This window comes from Varanus komodoensis, unplaced genomic scaffold (assembly GCF_004798865.1).
Source record: "Varanus komodoensis strain SLA01 unplaced genomic scaffold, ASM479886v1 scaffold87, whole genome shotgun sequence".
Classification (NCBI taxonomy): Eukaryota; Metazoa; Chordata; class Lepidosauria; order Squamata; family Varanidae; genus Varanus; species Varanus komodoensis.
This window is the reverse complement of record NW_025336565.1, coordinates 747,025-759,777: the sequence shown is the minus strand read 5'-3', so window position 1 is coordinate 759,777 and position 12,753 is coordinate 747,025. Positions and strand designations below refer to the sequence as shown.

The following is a 12,753-nucleotide window of genomic DNA, read 5'->3' as shown; positions in this document are numbered from 1 at the left end:
CGCCGCCGGGCCCGGGAGCCGCCCGCCCGGCTGGTGCTGCTGGCGCTGGCGCTGGCCTCCGGCTCGGCGCTGCTGCTGGCGTCGCTCAGCCTGCTGCTGGCCGCCTGGCCCCGGTCGGGCGCCCGCGCCCTCCAGCAGGACGCCGCCGCCGCCGCGATGCCGCAGGTGAGGGGCGCGGGGAGCGCGGGGGGCGCGGGCCGGGGGGCCCTTCCTGCGCGTGTCGCCGAACTGCGCGGCGACGCGGATCCCGCCGCCGAACTTGCGCCGCCGCAGGTGGGTCCGTCCTGGCGAGGGAGCGCAAGGGGGCCGCTGCGCCCGCACGGTTCGGCGCGACGGCGCTCGGGGCCAGCGGCCAAAAAAGCGCCCCCCCACTTTTCATAAACAGCCCGTTATCCGGCCGCCGAGTGTAAACACGCCGGAGGCCGAGGAGAACCCTTTGGATCCCTGCGGACGGTGGGTGGGCTGAGGGCGGCTCGGTGCTCCCGGGGTGGTCGGCGTTGCACCCCAGGCCACCAGGAGAGCGCCGCGTTGGGGAAGGCCGGGCTCCGGCCGGCTTGGCCGGGCGCAACAGGTGTTCCCATGAGCAGACAGAAAATGTGTGGGAAGGGTCATAAGGAAGGGTCGGCTGGCGGGAACAGCCCCGTCCTGGGAGCCCTGCAGGGCCGAATTAGCACCTGTTCTGGGAGAGGAGCGCCTGGGGTGGCAGCCGCCTCCCCAGGCAGAGGTACCCTGCGCCGCTTTGCACAGCGGACTCACGGGGGTCTCACGGGGGGTGCAAGAGCTACGTGTGCCCAGGCGCCACTCTCTGTTGATGCCGGACGAGAACCAGTGCACGCCGGGCAGACACGGCGGCCTGTGGCGTGTGCGACCGGCCCTGGCAGAGGCTCGGCCTGGTAGGCAGTGCTTACGGTCAGAGCCTTTGCTCAAACATTCTCTGAGTGGGCCGTTTTTCCTGTGCCTTTAACAACTGCTCAGCAGGCGGTAACTCAGCAGGTGCAGCCTTGGCTCTGCAGGAAGCTTTGCTTGCTGGGTTTCTGCCTTCCCAAGAAACACAGAACTAAAAATAGCGGCTCTCCCTTGAAAACACTGCGCTCTTTATCCAAATGCACGTCATCACTTAGATGCAGGGCCTCCTGCTCTCTCCTATAGATCGGTTGGACTACAGTCCCCATCACGCTCCGTCAGCTCTGCTGGCTTTTGACCCGACCGGTTCGTCCTCCACCGCACGAGCCAAGACCAGTGTTGAGAAACTCGGTTGTTTGGCCAGCTGCTGAGCAGCGGCCTGGTTCGGGAGGTCGTGGCAAGCCTGCGTCCTGACCGGGGGCCCGGAGGTCAGCCCAGCTGCTGGGCGGGAGGGTGGATCCCCAGAGAGCTTCCCTCACCCCACCCCACCCCGCCCCACCTCTCAGGTGGGGAAAACGGAGCGCCTGGCCCAGGCCACCCAAGTGAGGCAACGGTTGGCCGGGGCCTGGGAGAGCGATCCTGCCAGGAGAGCCGACGCCGACAGCCAGCCGGCCCTCCGGGGGCTGGGGGCACGGCCTGCGCATTCCTCCGGGTGGGCGGCCTGTTGGGACGCTGGTTCTGCGCCGCCCGTCTGCGCTCCGTTTGTGGAGCCGCGCCCCCCAGGCGAGCAGGCTGTTGCTCGCAGCGTGGAGGTGAAGCGGGGCGGCGCTCAGGCGTTTCTCCCACCCGCAGACCCACACTCCCCGCAGCTGTCCCTGGCCTCGGAGGCTGGTGGTCCTGCCGGGCCTGGCCGCTTCTCCGCAGCGACCTTCCGAACTTTTCCCTGGCAATGAAAGCGGAGCTGACGTCCGCAGCTGTTGCGTGTGCCCCAGTGGGCTGCAGAGCTGTGAGTGCGTGGGGGGGGGGTCCCCAGCATGTGCGCCGTGCACGGTTTTCCCTTTGGCAGATGTGCGGAAAAGAGCGAGAGCCTCGGAGGGCGTGCCGCGCGAGCCCTGAACGGAACATCGGGGGGCCAGCCTCCCCTCGGGGCCCTGGTGGAGGGTCCTTCACACTTCCCCAGCCTACTTTGGCGAGCTCTTTCCCTTAATGGCACCAAGTCCAGTTTGCACTCTGGGAGTCCAGCGGAGGACAGAAGTGGCGTCGCGAGGGTGCCGAGGTGCTCGTTTCCCCACACTCGTTCCCCAGTGTGGGGCTCCCCATGGCGGCTTCAAGGAGAGAAGCTGCTGAGCACGGTTTTCTTTACCCCAATCACCGATCCATATGGAGGCACAAGGATCTTCACTAAAACTCAGGGGGGAAGGTGCTTGCCCTCTTGACCCCATGAAATTCTCAGAGAGCATCACGTTGACGGCCCAGGGTGCCTCCCAGCTGAGCACGCTCTTGGTGCGCGATTCGGGTTCGGTGGCGAGAAGGCGCCAGGGCTGCGGGAAACGGCTTTTTCTGTTGTGCTTTTCGTTCACCATTCGCCAGTGTGCGTGCGCCTGTTTCATGTGGCAGACAAAAGCTGACCTAGCTTCCAGTCTGTCCCCACGCCGAGAATACCGGTTTCCCCTTTTGTGGCCCACCGCACGGCTTCTTGTCCCGGTGACACCACTGGGCCGCGCAGCGATGGATCCACTTTTCGGACTTTTTCAAAGGCTCCAGCAGCTGGGATGCCACGAGTGTTGTTTGCTGTGCTTGCTTAGCAACCGGCTCTCCGCTGAAACCCCCAAGCATATTTCAAGCCCTGCATTTTTGAAGGCTTCCCAACACCCTCTGCTCCCCCAGGTACAACGCAGTAAATTTGCCTGCGGCACTTTCTCTGTAATCCCCGAATTGAATGTGCAGGGTTTTTTTCCTGTTGTTTTGAAAGGGTGACTTGAACCCCAGGAAATGTAGGCAGAGATGGTTTTGCCCTCGTTTGAAGAGAGCGAGAGTCGGCAGCTCGGCCCAGGGTGACAGCGCCTCTGTCTCGGTTGCCTGAGGCGGCAACATCCGTGCTTGTGGCTTATTCTTCCGGGATGTCTTGTTTTGTGCTGCTCGGTCCCGAGACGGGCTGCCTCTGGGTGGAAGGCGCCTCGGCTGGGCACTGCGATTAGGTGGCCATGCTCACAGGGCAGTGGCGCTGCGGGCAAGGACTGCTCGCGCAGCTGGGGTCTCATCCGTGCGCCTCTCTCCTCTCTCGTTCTCAGGAGTTGCTGTCAGATGACGGAGCCGAGGAGGAGCTGGACCCGGTAGGTGGCTCTCCCATGGGACTTTGGGCTCCGATCCAGCCGATCTCCCGCCTGCACAACGGGAAGACGCGTGGGCCCCCCCGGAGTCTTGCGCGCATGGGAACAGCGAGAGTCTGTTTCTGGGCCTCGCCTCTGCTCTGCTGTTGCGCGGCTCGCGTGAGGCAGGGTGTCCACTCGGCCTGCTGAGGGCTGCTTTTCCTTTGGGCAAGCGGCCGGGGCTGCGCGCTGGCAGTGGGTGAAGCCAGCGTCCCCAGGGCTGCAGGGAGGAGCGGCTCCTTTCCCTGGGCCCCGATCTTCTTTCTTCCCACCGCCGTTCTCTCCCCCGGGCCCACTGGGGTGTACAGGGGCCAGCGCGTCGCCGAGGCCCGCTGGCTTGGGGAGGAGCACCCAGGCCAGGGGCCCTCGCCAGCTCTTCTGGCCGCAGAGACCGGGCCCTCACTCCCTTGCAGCATCGGTTCAGGGGCCACAGTGAGCGGTGTGCAGGCGCGGAGGCGAGTGGGGGGGCCGGCACCCCAGCTTCCTTCGGCTTCCAGCTGCTGTGGCAGCCGCAGCTGGAGAGGTGTCACAAACGTTTAACATGGGGAAAGACCTGCCCGAGGAGCACGGCGTGGGGAAAAGGGTTCAGCCTTCAGGGAGGCCTGGGGGCTGCTCTGGGGCTCAGGTCTGAGGGAGAGTCAGACCAAGGCTGAGGAGACCCAGTTTAAAATCCCCAGTGAGCCACCCGGAGCTCGCTGGATGATCCTGGGAAGCATACATCTCTCCATCGGGGCCTGAGAGCCAGCGTGGTGTGGTGGTTCTGGTACTGGTCTGGGACCCAGGAATCTGGGTCCAAGTCCCCACACTGCCATGACACGCAGTGGTTGTCTTGGGCCAGTCCCTTTCTCTGAGCTGAGCCCACCTCACAGGGCTGTTGTGAAAAGAAAGTGAACCCATGTAAGCTGCCTTGAATTTCTTGCAAGAAAGAAAAGGCACATTATAAATACAGTGGAATAGTAATAATTAACTTGGCCATCAAGAGTGGGGTGTCTTCATGCCCCAAACACAAGCATCATGTGGTGGTATAAAACTCCCCTGTGGGTTTTTCCAAAGAAATCTGGTTTGGGGAAGCAGACAGGTTGTCCCCACCCACTCGGTTTCATTGGGAAAACATTTTCTGCAGCACAGACAGAGTTCTTACTGGGGGTTAAAAAAAAAACACCCCAATGCCCCAAAAGCATTTGCTTTCAGTAATAATCAACTTGTGCCTGAAATTTTGCATTGGCCATCCAAGCGAATATTTCTACTTTAGAATGCCTTTATTGTTACACCGAAGACTCATTAACACGGTGGAGCATTTTACAACATTTGGGAAATGGTTTGTGATAGTAAAATGACCCCAAAGCGCGCATACACACACACACACACACACACGCACGCACGCACACACACTTTTTTTGGGTGGTTGGATGAGGGATGAATAAAATTCCAACAGGAGAACCATCCCTGCCCAACCTGCCAGCTTTTTCCTTTGCCTGAGAGAGAAACGTGCATCCGTGTGGAGAGAGCTTAGCTTGCTCCGCAACAGATTTTATTATTTATTTATTTATTTTTCGATTTATATCCTGCCTTTTTCCTACAAAGGGCTCAAGGCAGCTTACATCATTCTCCTCCTCCATCTCATCCCCACAACAACGACCCTGTGAGGTAGGCTGGGCTGAGCGTCTGTGACTGGCCCGAAGTCACCCAGTGGGCTCCATGGCTGAGCGGGGACTCGAACCCGGATCCCCTGAGTCCCAGTCCTGTGCTCTTCACCACTATGCCACACTGGCTCTCTAGATTCGGAATTCCCAGCTGATATTCTGGGGTCCAAGATTTAATTTGTGGGCGGGAACCCCCGATGCAGCCCCCTTCAACCAGATAATGCGACATACCTCAAAGGTACCGCAGGCAGTAAAGAACAGGCCAGCTTTGCGCTGGTGAAGGAAGCAGAACACGCTTTGTGCAACACCGTTTGGTGTCTTAGACGCATCACAGACAGACCAGCGAGCCGCAATTTAATCTCGTCCTTTTGACCACAGAGCAGTCCGCTTTCAGGTGCAGGTGCAGGTACGTATCCGTGCTGGTCAGAGCCTTGACAACCGTGTTGACGGGCCTCTTGTTCCCTCGGTCCTCAAAGCTCCCAGGCTCGAAGGCGCTTCTCCAGGTGGACACCAGCCTGGCCATCAGGGGTGTCCCGTGTGATGGATCTTAGTGCTGGGCAGACTGGTAGGAAAGACCCTCCGCAGGCATCCCAGTCCCGAGGGTTTAGGGCTTCCCACATTGGCTCAGCGGTACATTTTGCACAGGCCTAGCTTTTACCATGTGTAGAACGAGTCACGTTGCGTGTCAGTGAAGCGTTGCCCATTTCCCGTGCCTTGCGACAGAAGGGTAAATTGTCAAAACCTGGGGTCCCTGGGTCACGCCTGCCTCCTTTTCCCTCCAGGTGGTGATCACCACGGGTTGGAACAGCCAGGGGAAGCTCGTGCACCATTTTAGCCAGCAGGGGGCGCTGCGGCAGCGAAGGCAAGGTGAGTCAACCCCTCCATCCTCCGGTCGGCCAGGTGTGTTGGGGGGCTGCGCGCCCAGGTAGCTGCGCACTTCTGCAGAGGCCTCGTGGGATGTTTGAACCTGTGTGTGCAGTGCACCGTTTCCCCCATCCTAGCGCTTCAGCGTAGCTGGGGGTGATGGGATTGCTGATAGCCCAGCACACCTGGAGGGCACCCAGTTGGGGACACCGCGTGGCAAGCGCATGGGAGGGACTGGCGCGTGATGGACACACTTTGCTCTGTTCGTTATCATCACAGGCGATCGGAAGAGAGCGATGGGTTTGATATTTTACCCTCCTCTTCCGTTCGCCGGAAATGAAAACACAGATGAGCCCTTCTTTAAAAGTCGTATTGAAAGCACATTAAAAGGAAGCAGGGAGCACCTGGCTTGGAGAGAGAACAAGCCCTGCGAAGGCGGCCCCCGGTTGGGCACGGGGGTGTGGGACTTGCCGCTGTCCTGCAGGGCATCTGGGTGTCCAGAGTTGTCCTTTCTTCATTTCATCTGTTTCAAGACCTTTTGGCCCACTCCTCAGCCCAAGTGGCTTAATCAGCCCCATTCAGAGGTTTGCCGGTGAAGAAGACACAACATAAGAGGAAAGAGGAAAGGGGAGGGAAGAGGGAGAATGAATACTGGTGTCATGTGTGCTGGGCGCAAGATAGATCAGGATCTGTAAATTGGTGGAGCCTGGAAACCGGACGTCTGCCCAACAAGTGCTCATCTGCCCATCCTGGTTGGCACCCGCGGAGTCCCATTTCATATGGACTGGCGTGCCTGAATTGCCACCCGAGCGCTTTGACCTGGGGTGCCACCAGGAGGCAGTGGGCACGGTCCGGGGCTGCGGAGCACATCCTTCCACCCCACTCCATCCTGCGCTGCAGCCCACGGGGCCAGAACTCCCTGGAGAGGGCGGCCCCGTTGCCACCCCGAAGCAGGCCAGCCCTGGCGTGCAAGAGCGTCGCCCACCAACGGGCTCACGGTCCCATTTCAGGGCTCGTGTGGGACCCACTGGCCCGCTGCTGTGGCACATGCCTGTGGCAGGGCGAATGCCGGAGCGATGGGCTCCCGGGCCAGAACTGGCTCTCCGGCCACGGACCGTGTTGGGGTGGCTGGGGCTCAAGAGGCGGCGCCTCCTACCCTGCGTTAGCCACGCGAGAGAATGCCGGACGTTTCCCCTGAGAGAGATTGTTTATTTTTTATTTATTAAACTTGGATCTGCACGAGTATTTCCGACCATTCGGCAATAGGCAAAACAACCCTGCAGGTAGGTGGACTCCTAGTCCACAGAGGGGGAGACCCCCAGAAATTAGCCCCGCCTGGCAGACTGCACCGGAGACGGACCTCCAGCACCCCCCGAACCGTGGGCAGGGTCTGGAATCTCGCCCTTCCCAGCGTGGCTGGTGCAGAGAGAAGTACTGGGCCTTGGGGAGGGGAGACCGGCTCCGGACTGAGTGGGTGGGGGCTCAGGCTGCCCACCCAGGCCTGGCACACCGCCCGTGGGCACCCTGCGCCCTTCCTGCCCGCCCAGGGGTCAAGGACGCCTATTCTCTCCCTCGCTCGCGCTCTGTTTGCGTCCCTCTGTGTTAGCAGGGGTGCTCTTTATCTCCTTAGAAATGCAGGGTAAGATTCACAAGCGTTCCTTTCTCGGGGTTGAGTGTGTCTGTGTGGATGCAAAACCAGGGGTGGTTCTGCTGGCCATCCGCATCCCCCGCACAGGATCCCAAGCCGTTCCAGGCGATCTGCAGGCAAGCGCCTGTGTTCAAGGTGTCTTGCCCCGCAAGGTGGCCTGGCAGAGCACTCCCGCTGCTCAGAGAGGGTCTCCGGGGGAGCCGGTCGCGGCGGCGTCTCTGGCCCTTTCACCCGGCCCACCTCTCCCCTTCCTCCAGCAGCCAGGAAAGGGAAGCGTTCCCGGCCTCGCCAACCCGGCTCCGTCTCGGCGGCGCATTACGAAGGTGAGCGACGTGCAGCGAGCCCGTGGGCCCCCGACAGGCCTGGCCTCCGGGGCTGTCCCTGACCCTCATGTGCAGAGAAAAAGGGGCCCCCCTAGACGTTGGCATGGCTGCGAGGCCCCGCCTCCACGGGGGACCCCACACCCCTCTTCCTGTCCCCCAGGCCACCCGAGAACCCCGCCTGACCTTCTTCTTTCTTCCAGTGCACTCCACCGAATCCCGGGCAGGGATCCAGGCAGGTAACACTTCATAGGCAGGTGCGGGGGGGGGGTGAGCAGGGGAGGCCCACCTGCTGGGAGCAAGCAGGAGGCCACTGAGGCCGCCCAGGGGTGCCCCCCTCCCCGCTCTTCGCATCCCAACCCCCCCACCCTCCCGCACCACAGACGCCAACGGGACCATCCGCGGGTGGGCGGAAGCCAAGCTGAACACGACGAATCCCCTTCGTTACGACAGCAGCCGTGGGGAGTTCACCGTGGCCAAGAGGGGGCTGTATTACCTGTACTGCCAGGTGAGTGGGGCAGGTGTGACCCAGAGACTTCTCCGAGGGGGGCGGCTTGTGGGTAACAAGGACGAGGGACCCCGGCGGGGGGGGGGAGAGGAGGCCAGTCGGTGGGTGCTTCTGAAGGGGCGTCCCCACACACGCCAGAGTGGGAGGGGAGCCGGCGTGTGTGGCAGGGCCCGGAGTCGGGGTGCCTCCGTGGGGATGGCCGGGGGTTCCCTGTGCTTGGCGGTCCCAGTCGCACCCGGGAAGCGTGGCGATCCGTCCGCTGCTGCCCCCTGCCACATCAGGGCATTGTCCCCACTTGTGTTCACATCTGTTTAGAAGAGGGGAAACATCTGCATGTGTGAAAGCGCCCAGACGCTGTCCCCGAAAACCAGGGCAGTTTTGCGACAAAAGCAGAAATAGATGGCACCATCGAGAGGAATTAACGGCTCCGTCCTGCCTGCGGTGCGGCTCACCCAGCGTTCCCCAACTGGGCGCCCCGGGTGTGCCGGAGTGGGCCAGCTGGGGAGGCTAGCTGACCGGGGATGCTGGGAGCCGTAGTCCAGCAGCCCCCGCGTCCTCCTCGGCGGCCGGCCGCCACCCGCTGAGGAACGCCGCTCACCCTCCCCGCCCTGTGCCCCCCCCGGTGCAGGTCCATTTCAACGAGGGCAAAATTGTCTACATGAAGCTGGACGTGCTGCTGGACGGCCAGCTGGCCCTGCGCTGCCTGGAGGAGTTCCTTCCCACCAGCTCCGGCCCGCAGGTGCCCGAGCTGCGGGTGTGCCAGGTGTCCGGCCTGGTGCTGCTGCGGCCCGAAGGCTCCATCCGGCTGCGCACCATCCCCAAGGTGCGGCTGAAGGCTGACCCCTACCACACCTACTTCGGCCTCTTCCAGGTGCACTGAGCGAGCAGGGCTGGGGCCGCAGAGGGGCAGGGCGGCCTGGGCTTTCGTGGGGCTGGTCTGGGGGACGAGGCCCAGGGCAGGGCAGGGCAGGGCAGGGGACTGGGAGCCGCTGCGGAGGGCCCTTCCCCACTGCTCCGGCCGGCGTCTGTCCGCTGGTTCCTCTCCCCGCCTGATCTCCCGTTTCCTGCTTTCGGCCCCACATGGGACTCTTTGTCCGCTTCTGTGTTGACGGAAGCGGGAGAGGGGAAGGCAGGGGGAGCCGCTGCCCCCGTGGCGATCCTCGGAGCGCTCTCCCGTCGAGCCCTGCTGTGAACTGTTGGACCCCGAACCTCAGCTACCAACCAAAACAGTGCAAAAGCACGAAAGGAACTGCGTCAGTTGTGCCGAAAGGAGTGGATTCGGCCGCGTTTCCTTCCTGGACTGTGTTTTCTTCCCAGCACTGCTTTTGCTGCCGCCGGTTTGCACCCTGAACTCCCCTGCTCCACTGTAGTACCCCTACTCTGCTTTCTCGCGTGGGGAGCCGGATGCTGCGGGACGCTTCCAAGCCTTGTGCAACTCTGCGGGTGCGGCTGCCCCCCTGCTCCAGCTGGGGGCAGCACAGAGCGCCCGATCCCGGCTCGCCTGCGCCTGGAGGCTGCAGTTCTGCTCATGGCCAGGTGAGGGTGACAAAATGCAGAGGAAGAGGAGGCCGTCTGCCACGAGGAGTCCCGCCTTCTGCAAGCCACCAGGGGCCAATGGGATGCGCAGAAGCTTCCCATTGGCTGTGCAAAGCGGTGGGGCTGTCCATGGAAGAATTCCTGTGGGGGAGTCCAGCCTCCGGATTTTTTTCCTACCGGCCACGGACAGCCTTGGAAAGGGAAGAATGGAAATGGTGACGGTGTTACTGGACCTGTTTGTACAGAAGAGGCTGGGATTGAATGGAGGCATCTTAACAGAAAAGTCTTGTTAAAAACAATGTGTGCATCTTTATTTCCTGTATCTGTGAGTGCATCGGCTCGCACAACACGACAGCCCACACTCGGGTGTTGAGGTCGGGTTGCTGTTGAACTGTGGACTGTGGTTGAACCCAGCCAAGATAACAAATCGTGGTAAACAATCCGCAGTTCACAACCCAACAACAAACCATGATTAAAACATTATGGGTTGTGGGCATGGCAGGTTCAGACAGCATGGTAACCTGCATCTCAGCAAGAAGCCAAGTTTCAGGGAAAGTTTACCCAACCTGTAGCCCTGCAGTGTGGGTTAACAGGTGGTTGGTTGTCTGGCCCCAGCTGAAGAGAGAAACCAAGGCGAACCTCCTGCAGTTAAACCCCCCCCCCAAAACAAACCATGGGTTCTTATTAGCAAGCCATGATTGTCAGCTAAGGGCAGGCAACCCAATTTCCCACATCTCAGCAAGAACCTGTGGCTGGTGCAGGACGAGGGGGGCTGCACCCCACCCTGTCCGGAGGGCATCAGGCTGAGGAAAGCTAACCTAAAGGGAAAGGGGTGTTTGGCTTAGCTTGCCCTTTGCCTTGAGCCCAATTTCTGCCTTCACCAGGTTCCCAAATTGCCGCCCCCCCCCCGCAAAAAAGGGCAATTTAATCTGCAAAAAGGGCATGATCCTGGAAAAGGGGTGTGTGCGCGTGAGAGAGGGGGAGAGAGAGGGCATTTCCAAGGTATGCTTCCTCTCCTTTCCCAAAGCAGAACTCCATGCAGTGCAGGACCGTGGAGGAAATGAGCGTTCCCCCCTCGTGCTGCAGGACTCCAGCGCAGGATGAAGCCTGCTGAGCAGGGAAGCCCTGCGGCCCGACTGTGCTCAAGACGCTCCGCTCCCAGGCTGGGCGAGCACCTTCGATCCTGAGCCGAGCCGTGATTCCGTGCAATTTTGGGCACCTTGCTTAGGGGCCAGGCTGGGAAAGCAACGCTCTCGATCCCGAGTGGAGCGTGATCTGGCCAAGTCCCCGTCACACGAGGCAGTGACTCCCTGAATTCCCGACCAGCCAGGCCGTCGGGACTGGTTGTACCGACATCCCTGCTCATGCTCTTGGGAGAGCTGGGGGGGACGGGGGCGTGAGTCAGTAGCAGTAGCAGACCCCCCCTCCATTCCATTTTTTTCCAGCTACGTTGGGATTTGTGTTACGCAACCGGGGACTTTTGCTGTGCTCGCATCCAAATGCACAGGGTTGAGCGCTTTCGGCTCAGGTTGAATCCCGTTTGGCGTTCCCGGGGACTGTCCCAGTGGCAACAGGGGTGCAGCCCGATACAGCAGTGACGCCTGTGTGGACACAGCAAACTTGCGTGACACTTTGTTGGAGGGGGGCCGTTCTTGTCCCCACCAAGGACTGGAGGACCCTGCAGAAAGAACGGCAGGGAAATGCGGCCGTGCTCGGAGGAGGAAGGTGTTTGGCATTTTGGGGGGCCTGGCATGAAGGAAAGTATTTTAAAAAAAATGTGCAGGAGAAAGGCACAGAGTCTCTTTTATGACAACCCTCATTCCCTCCCCAGCTGAGAGGAACGTCTTTGATGCCAAAAAGAGGAAAGAATACGCTGCGCTGAGCGATGGGGAATTTCCACAGCCCCCCCCCCCGCACGGTCTAGAGGGAAGCGGCAGGGCTTTCGCTCCGGCTGTTCTAGTCTTGTGCTCCAAAGGCAAAAGGGGAACAAGGAGAACACAAAGGGCCCGTTGCGTCTTCCACAGCCAGCCTTGCAGCTTTCCCATCTGCCCCATGCCACTGGCTGGGGATGATGGGTGCTGTAGTCCAACCTATCTGAGGGGCCCAGGTTGGTGGAGGTTGGGATACCCCACCACGGTTCTCAGGGTCTGGGTCGCAGCCTGGGCAGCACAGACACCGAGAGGAGGGTCTTGCGATTGCCCCGGATGTATAGGTGCAGTTGGAGCCCCCCCCCCCCCCCCCCGAAGGACCGCTTGGTGGAGGACGATCGCGCCTCCACAGCAAAGTCCTCCTGCGCTGGTGCAACTGGGGGGCTTCCAGGCATTTTGGACTCAAAACTTGGCTGGCACTGCCCATGTCTGCGGCTTCTCAGAGTTTCAGGCCAAGGTTTCCCGAAACAGATTGAATCACCCAATTCCCGGCTTAGTTTCATGGGAATTGCCCAGCGGACCGGGGGGGGGGGGCAGCTGCGGTCCTCCGGATGTTGCGAGCTGCAGCTGATGGGACGTGAAGTGCAACGCCTCCGGGGCACAAAGTTGGGGAAGGTGGGGCACCAGAATGGCTTTCTGCCGGTGTGTCACTTAGGGGCCACGCTCGCCTCCCCAGAGCGTAGGGCCTCTGCGTGTCCCTCGCCCCAGCTCAGCCCTCACGACACCCCTGCGAGGAAGGCTGGGCGAGGAGTGGCGGGTCCAAGCCAGCGATGGCGAACCTTCCGCGCCCCACGGGGCCGCAGCCGCGAGGGGCCGCGCTGGCGGGGGATGATGGGCGTCAGGTCCGCACGCGCCGCTTCCAGACGGCCGGCCCCCCGGGCCTGCGGAAGGGCGACGGCGCGGGCCAGGAGCAAAGTCTCGGGCGCGGGCGCGCTCGAGCACGTGCGCGCGGGAGGCCGCCCCACGCGGCGCGGACGCGGCCCGGGCCGCCCGCGGGCTCTTGGCTGCGCTCCACGGTGGGCGGGCGGAGGCGCGCCGAGGGCCGCGTCTTGCACAACCGCTGCCTCCGCTCCGGCCAGGCAGCCGACGGGCAC

The 12,753-nt window shown here is 61.8% G+C and overlaps 1 protein-coding gene across 1 annotated transcript in view; it reads left to right on the top strand.

Moving 5' to 3' along the window:
* Positions 1–3,032: 3,032 nt before the first annotated feature.
* The window catches only part of LOC123016603, a 23,652-nt gene continuing 13,931 nt past the window's right edge, over positions 3,033–12,753 (top strand). The window contains exons 1-8 of the mRNA XM_044417118.1: positions 3,033–3,176; positions 5,638–5,722; positions 7,625–7,690; positions 7,891–7,926; positions 8,071–8,195; positions 8,824–9,066; positions 9,566–9,731; positions 12,368–12,601. Coding sequence (XP_044273053.1) covers positions 3,048–3,176; positions 5,638–5,722; positions 7,625–7,690; positions 7,891–7,926; positions 8,071–8,195; positions 8,824–9,066; positions 9,566–9,731; positions 12,368–12,601 — 1,084 coding nt within the window. The 5' untranslated portion in view covers positions 3,033–3,047. The remainder of the gene's footprint in view (positions 3,177–5,637; positions 5,723–7,624; positions 7,691–7,890; positions 7,927–8,070; positions 8,196–8,823; positions 9,067–9,565; positions 9,732–12,367; positions 12,602–12,753) is intronic.